This window comes from Pinus tabuliformis, chromosome 3_1 (assembly GCF_031772625.1).
Source record: "Pinus tabuliformis cultivar Carrire ecotype Pingquan chromosome 3_1, CPIR1, whole genome shotgun sequence".
NCBI classification, from domain to species: domain Eukaryota; kingdom Viridiplantae; phylum Streptophyta; class Pinopsida; order Pinales; family Pinaceae; genus Pinus; species Pinus tabuliformis.
The window spans coordinates 235,356,658-235,376,102 of NC_142301.1; the positions used below are offsets into that span (position 1 = coordinate 235,356,658).

Here is a 19,445-nt window from a genome sequence, read left to right on the forward strand (position 1 = left end):
GGCTAGGAGAGGTTCCTAAGGATCCTTAGCACCCATCCACAGAGGTCCCTCACGTTCAGAAGCTCGGCAACGAAGTGAATGGCCTCCTACAGGAAGGCTGCAGGGGATCCTACAGGATACTCTGTTTTCTACAGGATGGTTGTGCACGTCTACAGGATGGTTGGCCGTGGAGGTTTTTAGGAGTTGATGGAGTGTTGGAGTGGTGTGGGAGGCTAAGGGAGATGGAGATGAACCCAATGATGTCCTAGGAAATGGCAAGTCAGACGAAGGAAGGGTGCATGCAATGGGTTGATGTTTTAGAAGGGTGGAATCAACGAGAGTGAAGGAGATGGAGCTGTACGTGAAATGAGAGAGTTGGAGGGCAAGTGAGTGAGATAGAAGGTGAATAGAACTTGCAGGTGGATGGAGAAAACGACGAAGGAAGTGGCTTGAGAAAGAGCAGTGTAAATGAAACAAATGACCTGTGCATCAAAACAAGAAATTCATTAACCTATTATGCCATGAAACCTACAAATCCGAAATGGAAAACAAGAAATGAAACTAATGCGTGAGAGTGCAGTATGGATCAATGTCGAGAATGTATGAATGGATCTTCAATACAAACGTTCATGTGGCAGCTTGCGTGGAGATGAAACGACTGCTGTTCTTTTTGGTGGCTGATCATGGTCTACACCCCAATCCCAAACAGTGAGATGGCAGTGAGCCTTTACAACCTGTTTTTGTTGGAGCTCCAAGAGATTTATTCTACCAACCTATCAAACTTGAATACTGAAAGCAAAGCATCATACCAGTCCTATCTATGCTAATGAAAACAATTAAACTAACAAGCTGGAAATCCGAATTGCATAGGAAACTAAACAAACTCAAGTGTTGGAACTAATGGTAAATGCATTACAACACTGAGGAGGTCTATGGCTCTCAGGTTGGGCCCTAACCTGAGAGCTATAGCTCCTTGAGAAAACTCAGAACTAACTCAAAAGTGGCCTTCTTTATTCATAATCTGATAACATGCCAAATTGGCTTACAAAAGAGAACGAAACTTGAGTTGTGCTCCAAAATTACAATAGTAATACGAGAGTTTCAACAACCTAACCAAGGCTAAGGCCTCTATACTTATACAAAACGATGCTCCAACAAGTATCCATGATTCTAGGAGCTCGGCTATTCAATCTATAGTTTAACTGCTGATCCTGTAGGATGATCATAAATGTTGTTTCCTGTAGAGCAGTTTTGAACTGTTGTTCCTGTAGAACAGCTGGCCGTGTATTAAGCTCAGAGGGAGGATGGAGTGGGGCTCGGAGTTCTTGGTGAGGATCACGAGGAATGTCCCCCAAGACCGTGGACAACCTCTCCTTACGTCAGCAATGCCAACTCGTTGTCTCCTTGCCACCTTTTCATTGTCTTTTGCTCCCTTTTAATGCCAAAACCTGGAATCACAATGCATTAGCTACGTAGATAAAGTGCCTATCCTTTCTCCTACAAACAACATGAATAAACTAAGAAGTGTATGCATAAACAATAAAAATGAATGGTTTGAGCAAGCAAAATAGACCAAAAATGAGCCCAAATTGTACCAAAATTGGGGCTCATCAATAATGTAACATATACCCAACAAGAACAAGTGCCACCACTCAAATCCTTGACTTTTGATCATGTCTTGATGAAATGTGTCATTAGTTTTATCATGCCTAGAAACCCACTAGTAGTTAAACGCTAATAAAACACTTTGAAACCCTTCCAGGCCAAGATGGGAGGAATCTGCATAGAAAAATATTATGTAAAAATTTTCCTCGATCCAACAAGATTTGTGTTGATTCCTCACAATCCAAGTAAAATCCATCCATGATCCAGCTATATTTGCACTATTTGCTCCTTTGATACATAGGTAAAATGCACGTAAGCACTCTTACAACGACTATGAAATTATCCTTAATTTTGATGAGTTCAATCTCATGCATTGATTATTGATTCTCATAAATTAATATAAAAACAAATTCATGAAAAGAGGATCATTTTATTTTACACCTTTGGGCTCTTACAACATTGTAGTCAAAGCTTATCATGGGAGATAAAGATTATTGGCACCTGTTGCTAGCTCTGAGGAGATACAAAAATCCCGCTAAGACTAAGTGCATCCTATCTAACAATCTATTATGCAACCAGCTCACAAGTAGATAGATCATCGAATTAAAAAATATCCTCTTCGAGGAGAAACCTCCTTTACATTACATAATTGAACAATTCTTGGATCATACAAATGACAAAACTTAATGAGATACTTTGAAATTGATAGATTTCATAGATGTCGAGTTCTTCTTTCCATGACTGCTTCAAGCTCAAATATGATTTTTCCTTCTTCGTCAAGCTCTGGAAACATTGTTTGAACTGGAAGCTTGTCACTAATAACCTTATTTAAGCATGAAACATGGAAAATTGGGTGTACTCAGGAAGATGCATGCAGCTCCAATTTGTATGCCATAGTACCAATCTTTTGTAACACCTTGCAAGGACCATAATATTTTGGTGATAATTTATTATCCTTCTTAGCTTGCTTGAGAGACATTTGTTTGTATGGTTTTAGTCGTAAAAATGCCCAGTCACCTACATAAAAACTTATTTCACTGTGATGTTGATCTTCCTGTTGTTTCATTCAATTATGCACCATAGTGAGGTTATCCTTTAAGAGTTACAGAACTTGTTGTTTATGCTCGATGTGATCTTCCAATGCCTGAACCTTAGAATTTTCTCTTAAAGATGATGTGATGGATGGTGGATGATATCCATAAAGTGCCATAAATGGGGTCATTTTTGCTGCAATATGGAAGGAAATGTTATACCACCATTTAGCTAGAGGTAATCACTTGACCCATTGTGTTTGTTTATTAGATAGAAAGAAACGAAGATACCCTTCCGAACATTTATTCACTATCTCAGTTTAGATTAAGGATGATAAGATGAGTTATGAGCTAATTGAGTACCAAGACCAGAAAATAATTTCGGCCAAAAATTTGCAATGAAAATGGGATCTCTGTCACTTACTATAATCTTTGGGTTTCCATGAAGCTTTTGAATTCTTTCCATAAATGCAGTAGCAATTGTACTGGCTTTAAAAGGATGACATAATGCACAAAAGTGTGCATATTTGGTAAGTTTATCAACTACCGCCATGATAACACTCTTTCCTTAATACTTGGGTAAACATGTGATAAAATCCATTTAGACCTCCTCCCAACGCTGACTTGGAATGGCTAAAGGTTGTAACAGACCCGAGGTCTTAATTATCTCAACTTTATTTTGTTGGCAAACCAAACATTCTGCCACAAACTTCTGAATATCATATTTAAGGCCATCCCAAAAAAAATCCTTCTTACCCTATGGTAAGTTTTAAAAATCCTGAGTGCCCTCCTAAGGGAGAGGTGTGCAATTTCAAAAGAATATTTTGTTTGAGTTGGGAATTCTTACAAAGATATAAGCGATCTTTGTACCATAATGAATCATTTTTCTAGCTAAATGTATCAGATGTACTAGGATCTTGTTGCAACTTTTGAATGAGTGACCACACCTCTTTATCATTCTTCAATTCATCCCTTGCTTTGGTTATCCACTCAAGTTAGATAATACAAATGGAACAAACCAATACTTCCACATCCTCACCCTTTCTTGAGAGTGCATCTGCAACAACATTTTGCTTCCCTTTTTGTAGATGATTTCAAAGTTATAACCAAACATATTTGTCACCCATTTTTGTTGCTCTTCTAAAGATAATCTTTGTTCCAAAAAGTATTTAAGACTATCATGATTTGTTTTTACCTTGAAGTGTCTTCCCATTAGGTAAGGTCATCATTGATTTAGTGCATGTAGTATTTCCAAAATTTCCTTCTCATAAATAGATTTTTGTAAATTCTTTCCTTTGATTGGATGACTTTCAAAAGCAATGGGTCTTCCTTCTTTCATTTAAACAACACCAATTCCATTTCCTGAGACAACACATTACACAATAAAAAAATTTGTGAAGTCTAGCGTAGCTAAGACCGGTGCTTGGCACATTGCCTCTTTAATATTTTCAAAGGCCTTTGTTGCTTCTGGAGTCCAAGAAAATGCATCTCTCTTTAGTAATAATGTTATAGGTGTCGCTATTCTCCCATAATTCCTAAAAAACTTGAGATAATACCCTATCAACCCAAGAAATCCTTGAATATGCTTTATGGTTGTGGGTATTTTCCATTCCTTAATGGCTTTAATTTTGTTAGGGCCTACCTTAATGTTAGGAAATTATATATTACAGAGCAATGGAACACATAAAATATATTGCATAAATATAAACACATAAAACAAGAGAGACACAGATATACGTGGTTCACCCAATTTGAGCTACATCCATGGAGAAACAGCTAGTCCTTCCTTTTATATTATCCAGTAAACTAAAGAGATACAACCTACAACAGATCTATTGTAATTCCCTCTTTGCTCTCACACAATATCCTCTCTCTTTCTCACTCAGAATATAGATCTACATAGATGCAATATAATTCCCTCATATATAGTGAGGAGTTTCCTTCTAGGGAAAAAAAACCCTAAATTAAACATAACTTCTACCATCAGATCTCCACCTAATGAACGGCCCAGATTAACTACGAAATTACAACCCTGTTGAGCCTTGCTTCTCTCCTTACGGCCAACGTGGAAAGGTCTCTTCATGCCATTTTACAAGGAAATTTTACATCTATTTTTAGCTTCGGGGGGCTACCCCTAATCCGCCAAGGGGGAGATCCCAAAGATCGCAGCTGCCCCCCCCCTGTGGACCCCCCTTACAACATACATTTTACGGGCAGCATTTCCACCGCATTACAAACTGGGGTCCAATGTGGCGATACCTCTAAATAAATAAGATAATCAGGCTCCACACCCAACACTTAACACCCTCATGAGATACAATATGACCCAAATATTCCACCTCCTGTACTACAAACAAAGCATTTGGAGGTTATTGCATATAATTGTTCTCCTCCAATAGTTTGAGCACCTTGTCAACATGTTGAACATGATCCTTCCAAGAATTGTTGTAGATTAGTATATCATAAAAAAATACAAACACAAATTTTCTAAGGAAGGGTTTGAAAATGGAATTTATCAAACCTTGAAATGTTGAAGGTGCATTAGTAAGGCCAAAAGTCATGACATAAAAATTATAATGATCCTCATGAGTACTGAATGTTTTTTTCAAAATGTCTTCAGTCTTCATTCTAATTTGATGATATCTTGAACGAAGATCTAGCTTGGTGAAGTAAATCTATCCATGCAATTCATCCAACGATTCATCAATGACAGGAATGGGAAATTTACCTTTAATAGTGAGCTTGTTGAGCTCCCATTAATCTGGACACATACACTAGGATCCATACTTCTTGCACACCAATACTACTAGAGTAGAGAAAGAACTTTGACTAGGTTGAATTATACTAGCCTCTAGCATTTCTACAACCGTACATTCAATTTCACTCTTTTGGTCATAAGGATATTTATAAGGCCTGATGTTTGGAGGAACACTTCCTGGAATTAAATGAATAACATGATCATGATCATGAATAGGTGGGAGGCCTTTTGGAGTATCAAATGCCTTGGAATGGTTGTTCAAGTCTTTTTGAATATCTGGAGAAATAGATTATTTTGATGTTTGAACCTCTAGTGAGCATAATTATGCAATTACACCCCATTGTTCTTTCTTCATAAGCGTTTTCATACTATTAGAGCTTATTATATTTCCTGGTTTCCTTGCAATGCCCCTTAATTCAAATTCCTTTCCTTCCCCAAAAACTTTCAATAAAATTTCTTGAAAATTGAAAGCTATCGTCCCCAAAGATTGTAACCATTGGACTCCTAGTACAACATCAGAAACTCCTATTAGAACAAAAAGCATTATTCAATACATATTTCCCCATGGTCATCTTAATATTATGGCACTTTCTAGAGAAATTTATATTTCCTCCATTTGCAACCATCACTTGGCACTCTGGTGTTGGATATAGGAAGCAATTCAATTCCTTGGCTATCTTACAATGAATAAAATTATGGGTGCTACTTGAATCAATCAACACTATTACATTTTCTTCTTGATATATCCTTCGAGCTTCAGAGTTTGAGGAGTGGTAATTCCTATCAATGCATTACAAGATATGGTTGGATTCATTTCTTCTTTCTCTAGGGTTGGCTACTGGTGTATATCCTCCTCATTTGATGTTTCTTGTTCCTTTTCTTCCTCCTCTTCACAATCTATGTAGAATAATTTCTTCTCAGGACACTTATGACCTTTAGTGTATTTTATATCACAATTGTAACAAAGACCTTTTGCTCTTCTTTCCTCCAATTGTTGTGGTGTCAACCTTGTAGGTTATGGAAGACTAGGAGCAGCAACACTTCCATATTTATAGTTGTGAGTGGTATACTTTCTTGTTGCCATAAATTTGCTTTCAACTTTTCTTGTCACCCTTAATGTCTTCTCTAATGAATCAAGTTCCCAAAGTCGAACCTCATGTTGGATGTTATCTTTTAAATTCCCTATGAATACATAAATCCTATGCTCCTCTGGAATATCGGTTACCCTAATATTCAATTTTTGGAAGTCTTCAATGTTCTCCTCCATTGAACCCTTTTGTTTGAGATTTATCAATTGGATAAAGAAGGTGTTGTTCTTTGTATCTTCATAATGTGCTATCATTTCCTCCATAAACATTGACAAGGTGACAAGTGGTTTACAATAACAAAGCCATCTATACCATACAAACTGACTGGGCTCTAAATATAAAGTTGCGATACATGCCTTTTGTGAGGGTTGCACATCTTGTAGATAAAAATATTGCTCCATTTGTAGTATCCATGTTATCGGATCCTTGCCATAAAACTTCTTCATATCTATCTTTGGAATGTGGTAGTTCTTAAACCCCACATTGGAATCTCTAAAATAATAAGTCATATTCCTTTTGTCCTCATCATGATTTTCATGTGTTACCCTGTCACCACTGGGAAGCCTTTCTTCAACCCCTCTATATTGACATTCATCATTGCTTCCATGTCTTCTTTTAAACCATCATTCAAAACTCTCATGTCCCTTTTTATACCATCAATCTTAATATTCATCATGGCTTCCAATTCATTTTTTGTTACTTTTTGTGAGAGCAAAATTTGTTCCAATTGGTTTCGTGAACTTGATATATCATGTTGAATTTATTCCTCTTCTTCATGTGTCATATAAGATATTTCTGGTTGCTCACTAGGTCTGTCCATTTTTTTGTTTCGAGGCATTTTGGAATCAAACAATGATATATATGCTTCACTATTCCCCTTAAATCACTTCAAACTGATTTTTCAAAAAAAAAATATGAAATTAAAAAAACAAATGCACACCTTTTTCTTTCTTTTAGGAGCTCGATCTTTAAACAACTTTAACTCTATAATTTTGGATCTCCAAGGCTTAAAATTCCTTCCTGTGGTATCCCTCTGAGTCTTCTTTCCAATGCCACAATTCAAACCACAATTGGATTCTTCAAGGTAATGTTATGTAAAATCTCCCACAATGGCCTGATTATGGACTAGTTTAGTAGAAAGAACTTGTACGTAATTCCACATGTCATTGTTTCATCCTTAGGCCCTACAATTAATATACAAGAAACTACAGTCCCTTCTCTTTCTATCACTTTTTATGACATTCCAATCTGATGCCTAGAATTAAAGTTATGATGACTTTCCCTCGGCCACTTGTTTGAGACTAAATTTTGGATTATGAAAAAAAACCCTAACTTCTTCAGACCATGTCTTAGAAAATATAGTGAACCAAGATCTAAAATTCCAACAAAACCTTTCCCAAGATTTCAGCTCCACGTGGTTGTAATTTCAACTTCTGAAGCTTCGTATAAAAAATGTTATAGTGAAAATTCCACGATGGCTTGTTTGAAGCAGCAAAACCCTAGAATCCAAAGCTTTGATACCAAATGTTATGCAACCATCTCACAAATAGATAGATCATTGACTTAAAAAATATCCTCTTCGAGGGAGAAACCTCATTTACATTACATAAATGAACAATTATTGGATCATACACATGACAAAACCTCATTTTTATATATAGGAGTCTAAGGGGTCACAATATAATCATAGCCTACATAACAATAATAATGTAAGGACACAACAATAGCAATAGTGGGCTTCTATGGGGCATAATAATAACACTATGGAGGCTACAATAAAAATAAGGGGGATACACTAGTATTATAGGGACCTAACACAATCCAAATCCATTGGGCCTCTCATATCTCCATCCTCTCGCTCTATTATGCAAGTAGCCACGAATCTGACCATACGACCAAAATGAAACCCAAGCAATAAACAAGATATTTTAACAATGACATAATATAACGTCCTACCCAAATCTTAGATGATCTAATTGTTACTCACAAATCTCTCTTGCCTTGGAATATATTTCTTTCTACACTTCACCTTCCATGTATTACTACCATGGAACAACTTGCTCTAATAATAACAAGCTCTAACCTCTCATATCTTCATTGGCCATGGATTTGATACCATGTTAAGAATTAACATGAACAAGACAAGAAAAACAAGCTAGAAGAAAAGGCTTGATGTCATTGTGTTATATTGTATTGATCTCAAAATCTTAAATCACAATGAAAAGTCATCAATGACTCATCACACCACCTCATCAAAATAAGAATTACAAGTCATGACAATTGTATTCTCGAACTTTGTGATTTTTTAGGGAATCAGTCTAACATTTTTGGGGCTTATAGGAGTTTTTTTCCTATGGAAGTACTAAGGATAAAAGCAAAAGGGAGTATAAAAAATGTCACCAAAAAAATGAATATGGACATTATCTAATAAAAATAGAGTATTTTTAGCTATAATAACATAGTGAGAAGGAGATAATGAGTAACATTTTCATGGGTGGCTAAGGAGGCCAATGAAAGACGGTAGAAGAACTAGGTTTGAGCTAGGGTTTGGTGCTGTCAACCATGGAGGATCGTGGAGGAGAGAGTTTGGCTCCTTCCTACAGTCACATAACTGTGAGCACAAGCAAGGAAAAGGATCTGTACAATGTCAAACCAATGGAGGCGATAAATGAGGATACCAATACAGGAAATATCAGAAATCATGAACAAAGAAGCAACCATGAGGAAGATTGCAGGGAGAAAAGAAAAGAAGGGGACAGACGAAAAGATGAACCCCAAAGGGCCACAGGGATCTGCAAACCCAAAACCACCATCACTCCTAGGGTTGTTTTGAGTGACCCAGCACTTCAAGTTCATAGATATTACAGGACAAAACATGCGATCATATGCAAATTCATGGGGATCTGGCCGACGGAGAAAGCTTTACATGCATGGATAAGAAACCAATGGAAAACCAAAGGGGAGATAACCTTGGACCTTGGATCCAAGGGCTTTTTTATGGTGGTGTTTACAAGCTTAGAAGATAAAAACAAAGTGTTCGAGAGAGGACCATACTTCTACATTGTTGCAGGCCTTTACATGTGACCGCGGGTGATCAATTTTGTCCCAGAACGAGAAACGTTCACCTTAGTACTGGTATGGATAAGACTTTACTCCCTTCCTTCAGATTATTGGATGCCAGAGTCCTTGAAATCTATTGGTAATAAACTAGGTCATTTTATTAAGACATCAAATGTGACATTGAGATGCAAATACACTTCTTTTGCCCAAATCTGTGTGGAAATAGACCTATCTGAAGCACTCCTAGACAAGATAATTTTAGAAGTTTATAATGAAGAATGGGAACATATGATAGACTATGAGCACGTACCATTTCGATGTCGCAAATGCCATGAACACTGACATCTTTACAGGGACTACCCAACAAACAAGGTGGAAAACAGCAAAAAAACCACCACAAGTAAAGATCCTGAGGGTTTTACCAAGGTAGCGGAAAGAGGAAAAGGAGGAAAATGGAATCCAAAGAAAATCAATGAGGATGGACAGTGGAGCCACAATAGTTTCAAAATCCTAGAAGAAGATACAGGAAATAAAGAGGAAAACTAGGAATCATAAACAAAAACAGATGAGAAGGATAGGGACACTAGTATGGAGGACATACCAGAGGACAGCCAGCCATAAAATGACATATCAAGAGTCATGGATCTCAACAGGAATCATGAAATGATCCCAAGTAAGGTAGGAACATAGGACCATGAACTACAGGAGATTCTTGAGAAGGAAAACCTAGATCTAGAAAAATTTCTGGAACAGGGTATTGCCAAAGGAGTTGACTCCCTGCCAAAGGAAGAGTTTAACAGGGTTCAACAGCTCTTCCTATGGTGCTCACAAACGAGGAATTCTGGAATCAAAAGAAACCATGATAGCTAGGAAAATAAAGGGATGAAGAATATGGAAGAAACACAAGGACAATCCTCTAAGAACCTGGGTAGGAAAAGAGGAAGCAAAAAACAGAACGAGCTGCTGACAGAATGTGGAAAACTCATGATCAGCTCAAGTAAGATTAAATATATCACCAGTTACTCTTTTACAAACCTATCGTAATGAAGTTTACAACATGGAATATAACAGGTCTAGGAAGTAAAAGGAAGAAAAGAAACCTTAGCAGTAGAATAAAAGAAGAAAAACTGGACATGGTGTTCCTTCAGGAAACCAAGTGCTCGATGGAAAAAATCAAAGGTGTCCACAGTAATTCGTTAAGTAGATTTGAATATCTAGAAGTCAAAGCAGACAACTCAGCGGGTGGGATTCTAACGCTTTGGAGACCCCAAAGACTTAGCATCGTGGATGCAGAAGCATCCAAGAACTATCTTTTGATGGTTATACAACTGGTGGGTGATAAGGAACATTACATGATGACAAATGTCTACGGACCTCAAATACCAGAAGACAAACTCAAGTTTCTCACCTCCCTGGAGGAGCTAAGAGGAAGACATCCCGATCTACCTTGGATTCTGGCAGGTGATCTGAATATGATCAAATCTCTTACAGAGAAGAAAGGTGGAACTAGAACACTAGGAAGAGACTCTGTAGCCTTACAGAACTTCATAGATAACATGAGATTAGTGGATGTTGAAACAATAAATTGCATCTTCACCTGGAACAACAAGAGTGGGGGAGCTTCTCAAGTTGCCTGTAAACTGGATAGATTCTTAATCTTAGAAGACCTTTTTCTCACAGGCCCTGACATGTCAATTGTTATCCTTCCATATGGAAGATAAGACCACTGGTCAATATAGCTTGAAGCCATGTCTATTGGCTCACCAAGGAACAAACCTTTCAGATTTGAAAATGTCTGGCTCTCTCACCCTAAATTCACTAGCAACATTGAGAAATGGTGGAAAGAAAAGTTGCCCTATCAAGGCACTAAAATGTACATGCTACAACAAAGAATCAAATACATCAAATTCAAACTCAAAGAGTGGAATAAAAAGAAGTTTGGTAACATTTTCAAGGCCAAAAAAGAACTTGAATGGAAAATCCAAGGGATCAATCAGATTATGATCACAGATGGCTTCACAGAAGAGAGGAATTCACAATCTACTGTTCTTCAGAAGGAATGGGATGATAGATGTAGGCAAGAGGAGATTTTCTAGAGACAAAAATCAAGAGTTCAATGGATCAAAGAAGGGGAAAGAAACACAAAATTATTTCACAAATCAACTCTAAGTCATAGGTCACACAACAGAATCTTGAAACTCAGAGATTCATAAGGAAAATAGCTGGTTATTCACAAAGATATGGAGTCTACACTAGTGCAACACTTCCTTAGCATAGCAACAGAGCCGATCTTAGACAGGGCATAGTTTATTAAGAAATTCACAAAGTACATCCCCAAGCTTATAACGAGGGGAGACAATCACAATCTCAATCGACCAATATCAGAAGATGAGGTCAGGGAAGTTATCAATGAGATGCAAAATGGGAAAACCCCTGGCCCGGATGGCTTTAATGTGGATTTTTTCAAATCCTGCTAGGAAACAGTCAAACAAGACATCCTAGACGCAGTGGAAGACTCAAGAAGATCCAAATCAGTCCTGAAGGCTATCAATGCCTCCTTTATTACTCTAATTCCGAAGCAAGAAAAAGCCACCACACCGGACAAATTCAGACCCATAGCTCTATGCAATGTTGTGTATAAGATCATCTCCAAATTGATCGCTAATAGACTCAAGGCACTCCTCCCAGCTCTCATTTCTGAGGAGCAAACTGGTTACGTAGAAGGAAGACAGATTCTCAACAATATCATACAAGCACATGAGATGGTCCACTCCTTGAAAAGAAACAAACAAGATGGAATGGTCATACAGCTTGACCTAGCAAAAGCTTATGATAAGCTAAGCTGGTCTTATATCAAAGAAATTCTGAAAGTCTATGGTTTTGACCACAATTGGATCAGACAGGTCAGGGCCCTGGTATCATTAGCCAATTTCTCAATCTTTCTTAATGGTTCACCCTAAAGTACTTTCATACCTTCTAGGGGACTAAGACAAGGTGATATGCTCTCCCCTTTCTTCTTTGTGCTCATGATGGAAGGATTAGGAAGAGGGATAAAAATGGAAAATGTTGAGGGAAGAATCTAGGGCATAAAATTCACCAATAATGGCGAGGTGTCAACTCACCAACAGTTTGTGGATGACACTATGCTATAGGGCATTCCCACGGGAAAGGAAGCCAAAGCTTTTAACAAATCCTGAATGACTTTGCCATGGCTGCTGGTACAAAGGTAAGCCTAGACAAATCTAAAGTTTTCTTTTTTAACACTGACATTGTTATTCAAAGAAACCTCACTATAATTCTAGGGTTTCAAAAGGATCAGTTACCCTCTAAATATCTTGGTATCCCCCTCACTAACAAACCCTTGAGTAGGGAAGTGTGGGAGCCGGTTGTTAACAAACTTCAGGACAGAATAAGGAAGTGGACATGCAAATCTCTAAATTTAGAAGGGCACCTTGTACTTACAAAATCTGTCCTACAGGCCATACCTATCTTCATGATGTCAGCGTTGCCTGCCCCAAAAGGTGTTATCCAAAAGATCAAGAACATACAAAGAGATTTTCTTTGGGGAAGAGGAGAGGAGAAAGAGAAGTGGGCTTTGGTAGCTTGGGATAAGCTTTGCAAACCCAAAACCCATGGTAGTTTGGGGCTTCATGACCCCAAATCCCTCAGCAAAGTCTCAAGGGCAAAACCCTGGTGGAGATGGCTAAAGGAATCGACATCCCCTTGGGCAAAGGTTTGGAAACAAAAATATGCACAAAATTGGCTAGAGAAGGATCATATTCGAATGTCTGGGGTTATCAAGGGCTCCCACATCTGGAATCATGCTTGGGAAAATAGAAGCATTATTCAGAAGCATAGTTTCTGGGAGATCCGGGATGGGAGCTTGGCAAGATTCTGGGAGGATAACTAGCAGCAAGAACCAAACCTATTTAGGGAAGAGCTAACCAGTCTCAAGAATGACACTGACAACAAAGGTTTATATCTGGTTAAGGATTTCTGGGATCAGGAAAGGAGCAATGACAAATGGAGAACCTGGAAGGATCTAGGCTATCAAGAAGAGAGTCCTTTGAAAGCTCAGGTAGACTCTCTAGTTATGGAGTTGGAACAAAGGAGGATTCTGGTGTCCAATTCGCTTGATCAACTTAGATGGGGAAGGAACATAGAAGGTAACTTTAACCTCAAATAAGCCAAGCAGATAGACATAGGATGTGCTTATTAGCACCCAAATGAGACCTGGAAGAACCTTTGGCAGAACCCGCATTAGATGAAAATTAAGATATTCATATGGCTGGTTCAACAAAGAAAAATTCTCGCATGGGACCATCTTCTAAAGAAAGGTTTTGTCAGTCCATCCAAATTCTATTTGTGTGGTACACAGGAGGAGACAATGGAACACCTACTCAACCTTTGCCCTTTCACCTCTACATTGTGGGACTGGGTGGCCTCAATTTTCAGACAAACTGACAGGGATGGCCTCAGCATTGTAAACACTCTGAGTGGGTGGAGAAAAAACTTCTCTAGCAATGAGCTCATAAACAGCGCCTGGACTCTGGCTCCAAGCTTCCTAATCTGGAATATCTGGAAAGAACGAAATAGTAGGATTTTCAAAAGAAAATCTGAATCAACCCAAAACATTATTTCACAGACTTTAAGACATATCAAAGAAATTGTTGGGGCCATGTTAGGGGTACCTACTAAGGAGCCAACTCGGGCCCATGAGCATAGTATAATGTTGCGATTGGGTCTCTAGTCACTTGTTCCCCAGAGCACACACAAGGATGTTAGACAAATAAATGTTAGTAAGGTTTGTTAGCAATCTCCACCTCAAGGTTTCTTGAAAATCAACATAGATGGAGCCTCTAAAGGTAACCCAGAGATGGCTGGTTTTGGTGGGGCTATCAGAGATGAGCAAGGAGGTATAAAGGAAATCTTTCATAGTCATCTGGGCATAGCCACAAACAACATGGCGGAGCTTATGGCCTTAGAACAGTGCCTGGAAATACTGATAAAGGCAAATTCTCATAATGCCATTATTGAAGCTAACTCAGAATTGGTCATTAAAGCAGCCAAGCAACTCTACAACGGAAAAGCACCCAAAAAAGTTTCCACACAGTGGTGACTTTTGCAGGTTTTTCAGTGCATACATGCCCACCTACAAACCCTAAGACCAGCCAAACTCGTTCATGTGCGCAAAAAAGAAAATAAGCTCGCTGATCGTCTAGCGAATGAAGGAGTCATATGCAAAGACAGTTACAAAAGATATGAGTGGGATTCAATACCCTGTGGAAAACTGCGGGAAGATTGTCAAAGACAAGTGGATAAAGACATGGAAGAACTCCACACCATTAAGTCTGAACATGAAGGAAGACCAGAGGAAACTAGAGAAAGCGGGAGAATAAGCCTTTCGTAGGCAGAGACAGAAAAATTTGGCGCGAAAAAGAGCTCACTGTAGGAGAAAAGCTCTGGTTATACAGCGGGCACCTCAACCGCACGTTGACCAATTACTTGGATTTCGGGTGGAAAAGTAAACGGAGAATAACCGCCGATTCAGACCCAAAACTTTATAGATGGATGGGCCCTATTCCTTTTCGGGTCCGTTTTGAAATTAAAGAATGTGCTTCTTTTTGCTCCGAAATGAAGGAGAAGCGTCAGATCTTAAGGGGCTGGATCAGATGGGTTTCAGGTGCGCTGGATAAACAGCAGGCACCTTCGCCGGGAGTTGACCGTGGATAACCCTTGTCTGCACAATCGCACGGATTTCAGGTGGAAAAGTATGCGCAGGATAACCACCTTTTCGAACCCACAACTTTATAAACTATTGGGCATTATTCTTTTTTGGGTCCGTTTGGAGTTTTAAAGGTTGTGCAACTTTCCGCTCTGAAATGTTGGAGATGCGTCAGATCTTCAGGGGCCGAATCGGACAGGTTTCCGGTGCGCTAGCTAAACAAAAAGCACCTTAGCCGGGAATTGACCATGGATCTCAATGGCCTGCATTTTTCTTTTGGTTTTCAGGTGGAAAAAGAAGCAGAGGATAACCACCTTTTCACCCGAAATTTTGTTTAATGGTCTTTTTTTCTTCTTTGGGGGTCCATTTAGAAATCTAAAGGACTTGCAATTGTCTGCCCGATTTACTGGTGGTGCATCAGTCCTTCAAGGGCTGGTTCTTACACAAATGCTAGACACTTTAGTGTAATCTCTCTGATAGTTTATGACTGTCAGATTTCATATTTTTTGATGGGTTTCTGTAAGCCTGCTGTTGAGCGCTTTGAGTCATCTACGTTTGGTTTAGCTGGTTAACTCCATAAAATTGTGTTAGATTGGTCTGGTCCTTACCATGTAAGGCCTTGTATATTATGTAATCTATCTTGTGGATAATAGAAGGTTCCACTCTTATTTGACCAAAAAAAAGGGCATAGTGAGAACGAGATTTAACAAAAGGATTTTGGAAAATACTTTTTAACATTTAATAGATTTAAAACTACTCTTTAATATTCTAGAGGAGAAAATATTATTTTATTTCACTCATGAGGTGTAGATGAGTTGATTTGTGTGAAGTTTAGTTTCCATCATATTACTAGTTCAAATGTCATGAGGAGAAGTTGAGTATGGGAGCCACCTAGATTACTAGTTCAAATCTCAAGAGAAGTTGAAGATGGTAGCCACCTATAAAAATTAAAATTCATCTTACAAAAAGAAATTGAAAATAAAAATAAAAATTGTCTTAAAAAAATTTATCTCATCAAAAAATATTAAAAATATATACCATTTATAAAAATTACTTAAAAATATATACCATTTATAAAAATTAGAACATTCCCAAAAAAATAATAGATTCTTTCTTACAACATTATTATTTTATCTCATAATCTCATGAAATATATTTTCTCATACCTTAAAGCCCATCTAATACAATATTATTGTAAAAAACATCATGACCGTTATTAAAGCTGGTTAATTATTATTATTTAAACATATTTGACAGCTAAATACGTAATAATATGCATTTTCATCCCGAGAGCAGGTGGTCATCAAACAATTCAAACATAAAATCAAACGTATAAAACCAAGCCATCGTAATGTTTTAAAATAATAAAAATACACTTTGGAAAAATCTAGCTAATCATTATTATTTATAAAAATTGTTAATTTATTGGATATTGGCTATCTTTGCAATCAGATTTAGAATTTTTTAAATTCAATTCAAAACCAACTCTTTTGACCGTCACATTCAATTCAAAACCGATTCTTTTGACCATCGCATTCAATTGAAATTTTTAATGGATTGATTATTTAGATATTTTCACCGTCATATTTATAACTTTTTAAACTATATTCTATACCGACTACTTTGACCAGAAAATTTAAGGATAGGAAGACTGGAAATGCCATCACTTTTTGACATAAATCATAATTAAGTTAAATGAACAGACTAAATTCAATTCAATGCGAATAGTGAGGTTTAATGGAACATTTACACCTTTTGGAATATCTACACTTTTTATAAAACCATCTTAATCTCTGCTTTGAAGTTTGAACTTACTTAAGGGGCAGGCACCCTATTATGATGGATATTTAGACATTTTTTAATATTATATTACAAATTATTTTTTTTTGAATTATTTGATTGGTTGGTATAATGAAATGTCATTTTTTTATCCAATTTCAATTGTGTAGGGATATCTAAGGTTTAATTATTAGGTTTCACCATATTTAGTAAGTCATAAATTCCTAGTATATATAACTTATAAATATATTGTTAGTGTTATCTTGGTATTATAGTGACAACTTGCCATGGTAAAAAAAATACTAACTCTGTCCAATTTAAATGCACATTATGATGGACATCTCAACTTTTCATTCACCATGGTAAAAGAAATCACTAACTCTATCCAAATTACATTATGGTGGACATCTCTACCTTTCCCGAGTAACAAATTACTATTGTGTTGAAAAGTCCTAGTGTAAAGATGCCAAAATTTCGCCCCACAAATAATTCAAATTTAGGCATGATTATGTAGTTAAATTTTTTTGGAAATGTAGATTACAAGTGTCAAGCCTCAAGATTTTAGATGCCCCAAAAATTTTTAATTACAAGATACCTCAAAATTTTGGATGCCCCAAAAATTCTTAATTACACTCAATCCGTTCCCACAATAAAAAAAACACATTTAAACACTCTCCAAATTAAATTTCTTAAAAAAAATAAAATGACATAAAATTCCCACAAAATTGTTACCTATTTACACAACAACTATTGAAAATTGTGGAAACTAACTCCATCCAATTTACCCAATTCAATGGTTTAGAAAACATCATAAAAACTTAATCCTACACCATCACTATTTTATATAAATTATAATTAAATTTAACAATATTTGACAGCCTAAATGATCTTGACTGCTACATAAAATTTTGTTGACCGGAAGAACAAATTGCTCCTCCTATCACCGTAACCTGAGGTCCTTATGACATAGAAGTTTGTTGACCAGATGAAGAAATTGCTTCTCCATCACCATCACGCCAGGTCCCGATGAAGTTTCCAAAAGTTTTGACTTTGACTGGTTCCAGTGACCGGTCGACCATGCCATCTTTAAATCCACGCATTACCAATACCAGTGATAACTTCATCGCGTTGAATCTGCGTGTTCTTTCTGGGGACACTATTACGGAAAGAAATATTTGCTCTCAGCTCGACCTCCCCCTTAGAATTGGCTGGATAAGAAGTGATGTAAGAGATGTTTATGCGCTCTCTGATCTTGAATACTCGATTACTGTGCTGAGATTTTTTAGATTTCCGCTGCAGTTAATAGAAGGGGAAGGAAGTTCCTGTTATTGATATCATGGCTCCGGCTAATCGACCATCTACACTTCGGGTTTCTGTATGTCCAGAGGCTGATCCATTCTTTGTAACAGGAAATCTGCCTGCTTTGGCGGCCATGGCAGCTGCTGATACTACTTCGAATCCGACAACTAACATCAGTGAATCTGATTCAGCAAAATGCGTGGATTCTTTGGTAGACAGTGGGGAAGAAGAAGAAGCATGCCAGACTCCCAAGTCGGAGGAGCAGAAGATACCTCCAGTGCTCTCCTGTCCTCCCGCACCGCGCAAACCCAAATGGATTCCGGTAAAGAGAAAGATACCTGCAAGTCCTCGCCAAGGATTTTACATTATTTCTGAATTCGATCTACAATCACTGTTCGGTTCAGATCTCGCAAATATCAATCATCAGCATTTGAGGAAAAAACTTAGAACAGGTGGTCTTCCCAAAATGTCTGAAAAACAGGGGAATGATAGATCTGATGAAGAATACAATGTTGCGGTCAATTCTTTGTATGGTGAGAAACATGAACAATGAGTATTGGTCCCTAAGAATATTGTAACTCTATGAAATTCACAAATGGCTGTGCTGCTTGCAGAGTCTCCTCTTATTGTTTGTTAGTAGTTTCTTTCTGAAAACAAGATATTTTTATTTTCCTTTGTGGAGATCAGCACAAGCTGTGGCCCAATTGCCTTCGAAAATTTCCAGTTTTCTCTGCGCTCGTAATTGTAAGCATGGATTGCAATTGAAAAATATTTTCTCCAAAGGATATGATTCTGTATTGTAGGGAATATGTTACAGTTTGCATTTTCCTTAATTTGTTTTCTTATGATCAATGCACGTCCCTCACACTGACTTGTGCTTATCTGTAATCTTGAATTCCGGACCGCTTTGAAAGAAAGAACTTATACCTGCTAATTAAATCTGTCAAAAAGTAATACGCATTATATATGAGTGTTGATAGTAACAATTTTTTGATAACATGAGGCTCAGAATTGCTCGACAGACTTGTGTTACATTTTCCACATCTGTGTATATTATTTTTATGTGGTTGTTACATTTTATAAACATAAGTTAAATTTACCTTATAAAGATGCATAGTTGT

At 37.4% G+C, this 19,445-nt stretch overlaps 1 protein-coding gene across 1 annotated transcript; it reads left to right on the top strand.

Annotated features, from left to right (window-relative positions):
* The first annotated feature begins 18,157 nt into the window (after positions 1 to 18,157).
* Positions 18,158 to 19,241, top strand: LOC149186664 (uncharacterized). Its single transcript, XM_089412651.1, has one exon. It carries the CDS (start codon positions 18,362 to 18,364, stop codon positions 18,875 to 18,877), a length of 516 nt encoding a protein of 171 aa, XP_089268777.1. The 5' UTR covers positions 18,158 to 18,361; the 3' UTR covers positions 18,878 to 19,241.
* Positions 19,242 to 19,445: the final 204 nt, after the last annotated feature.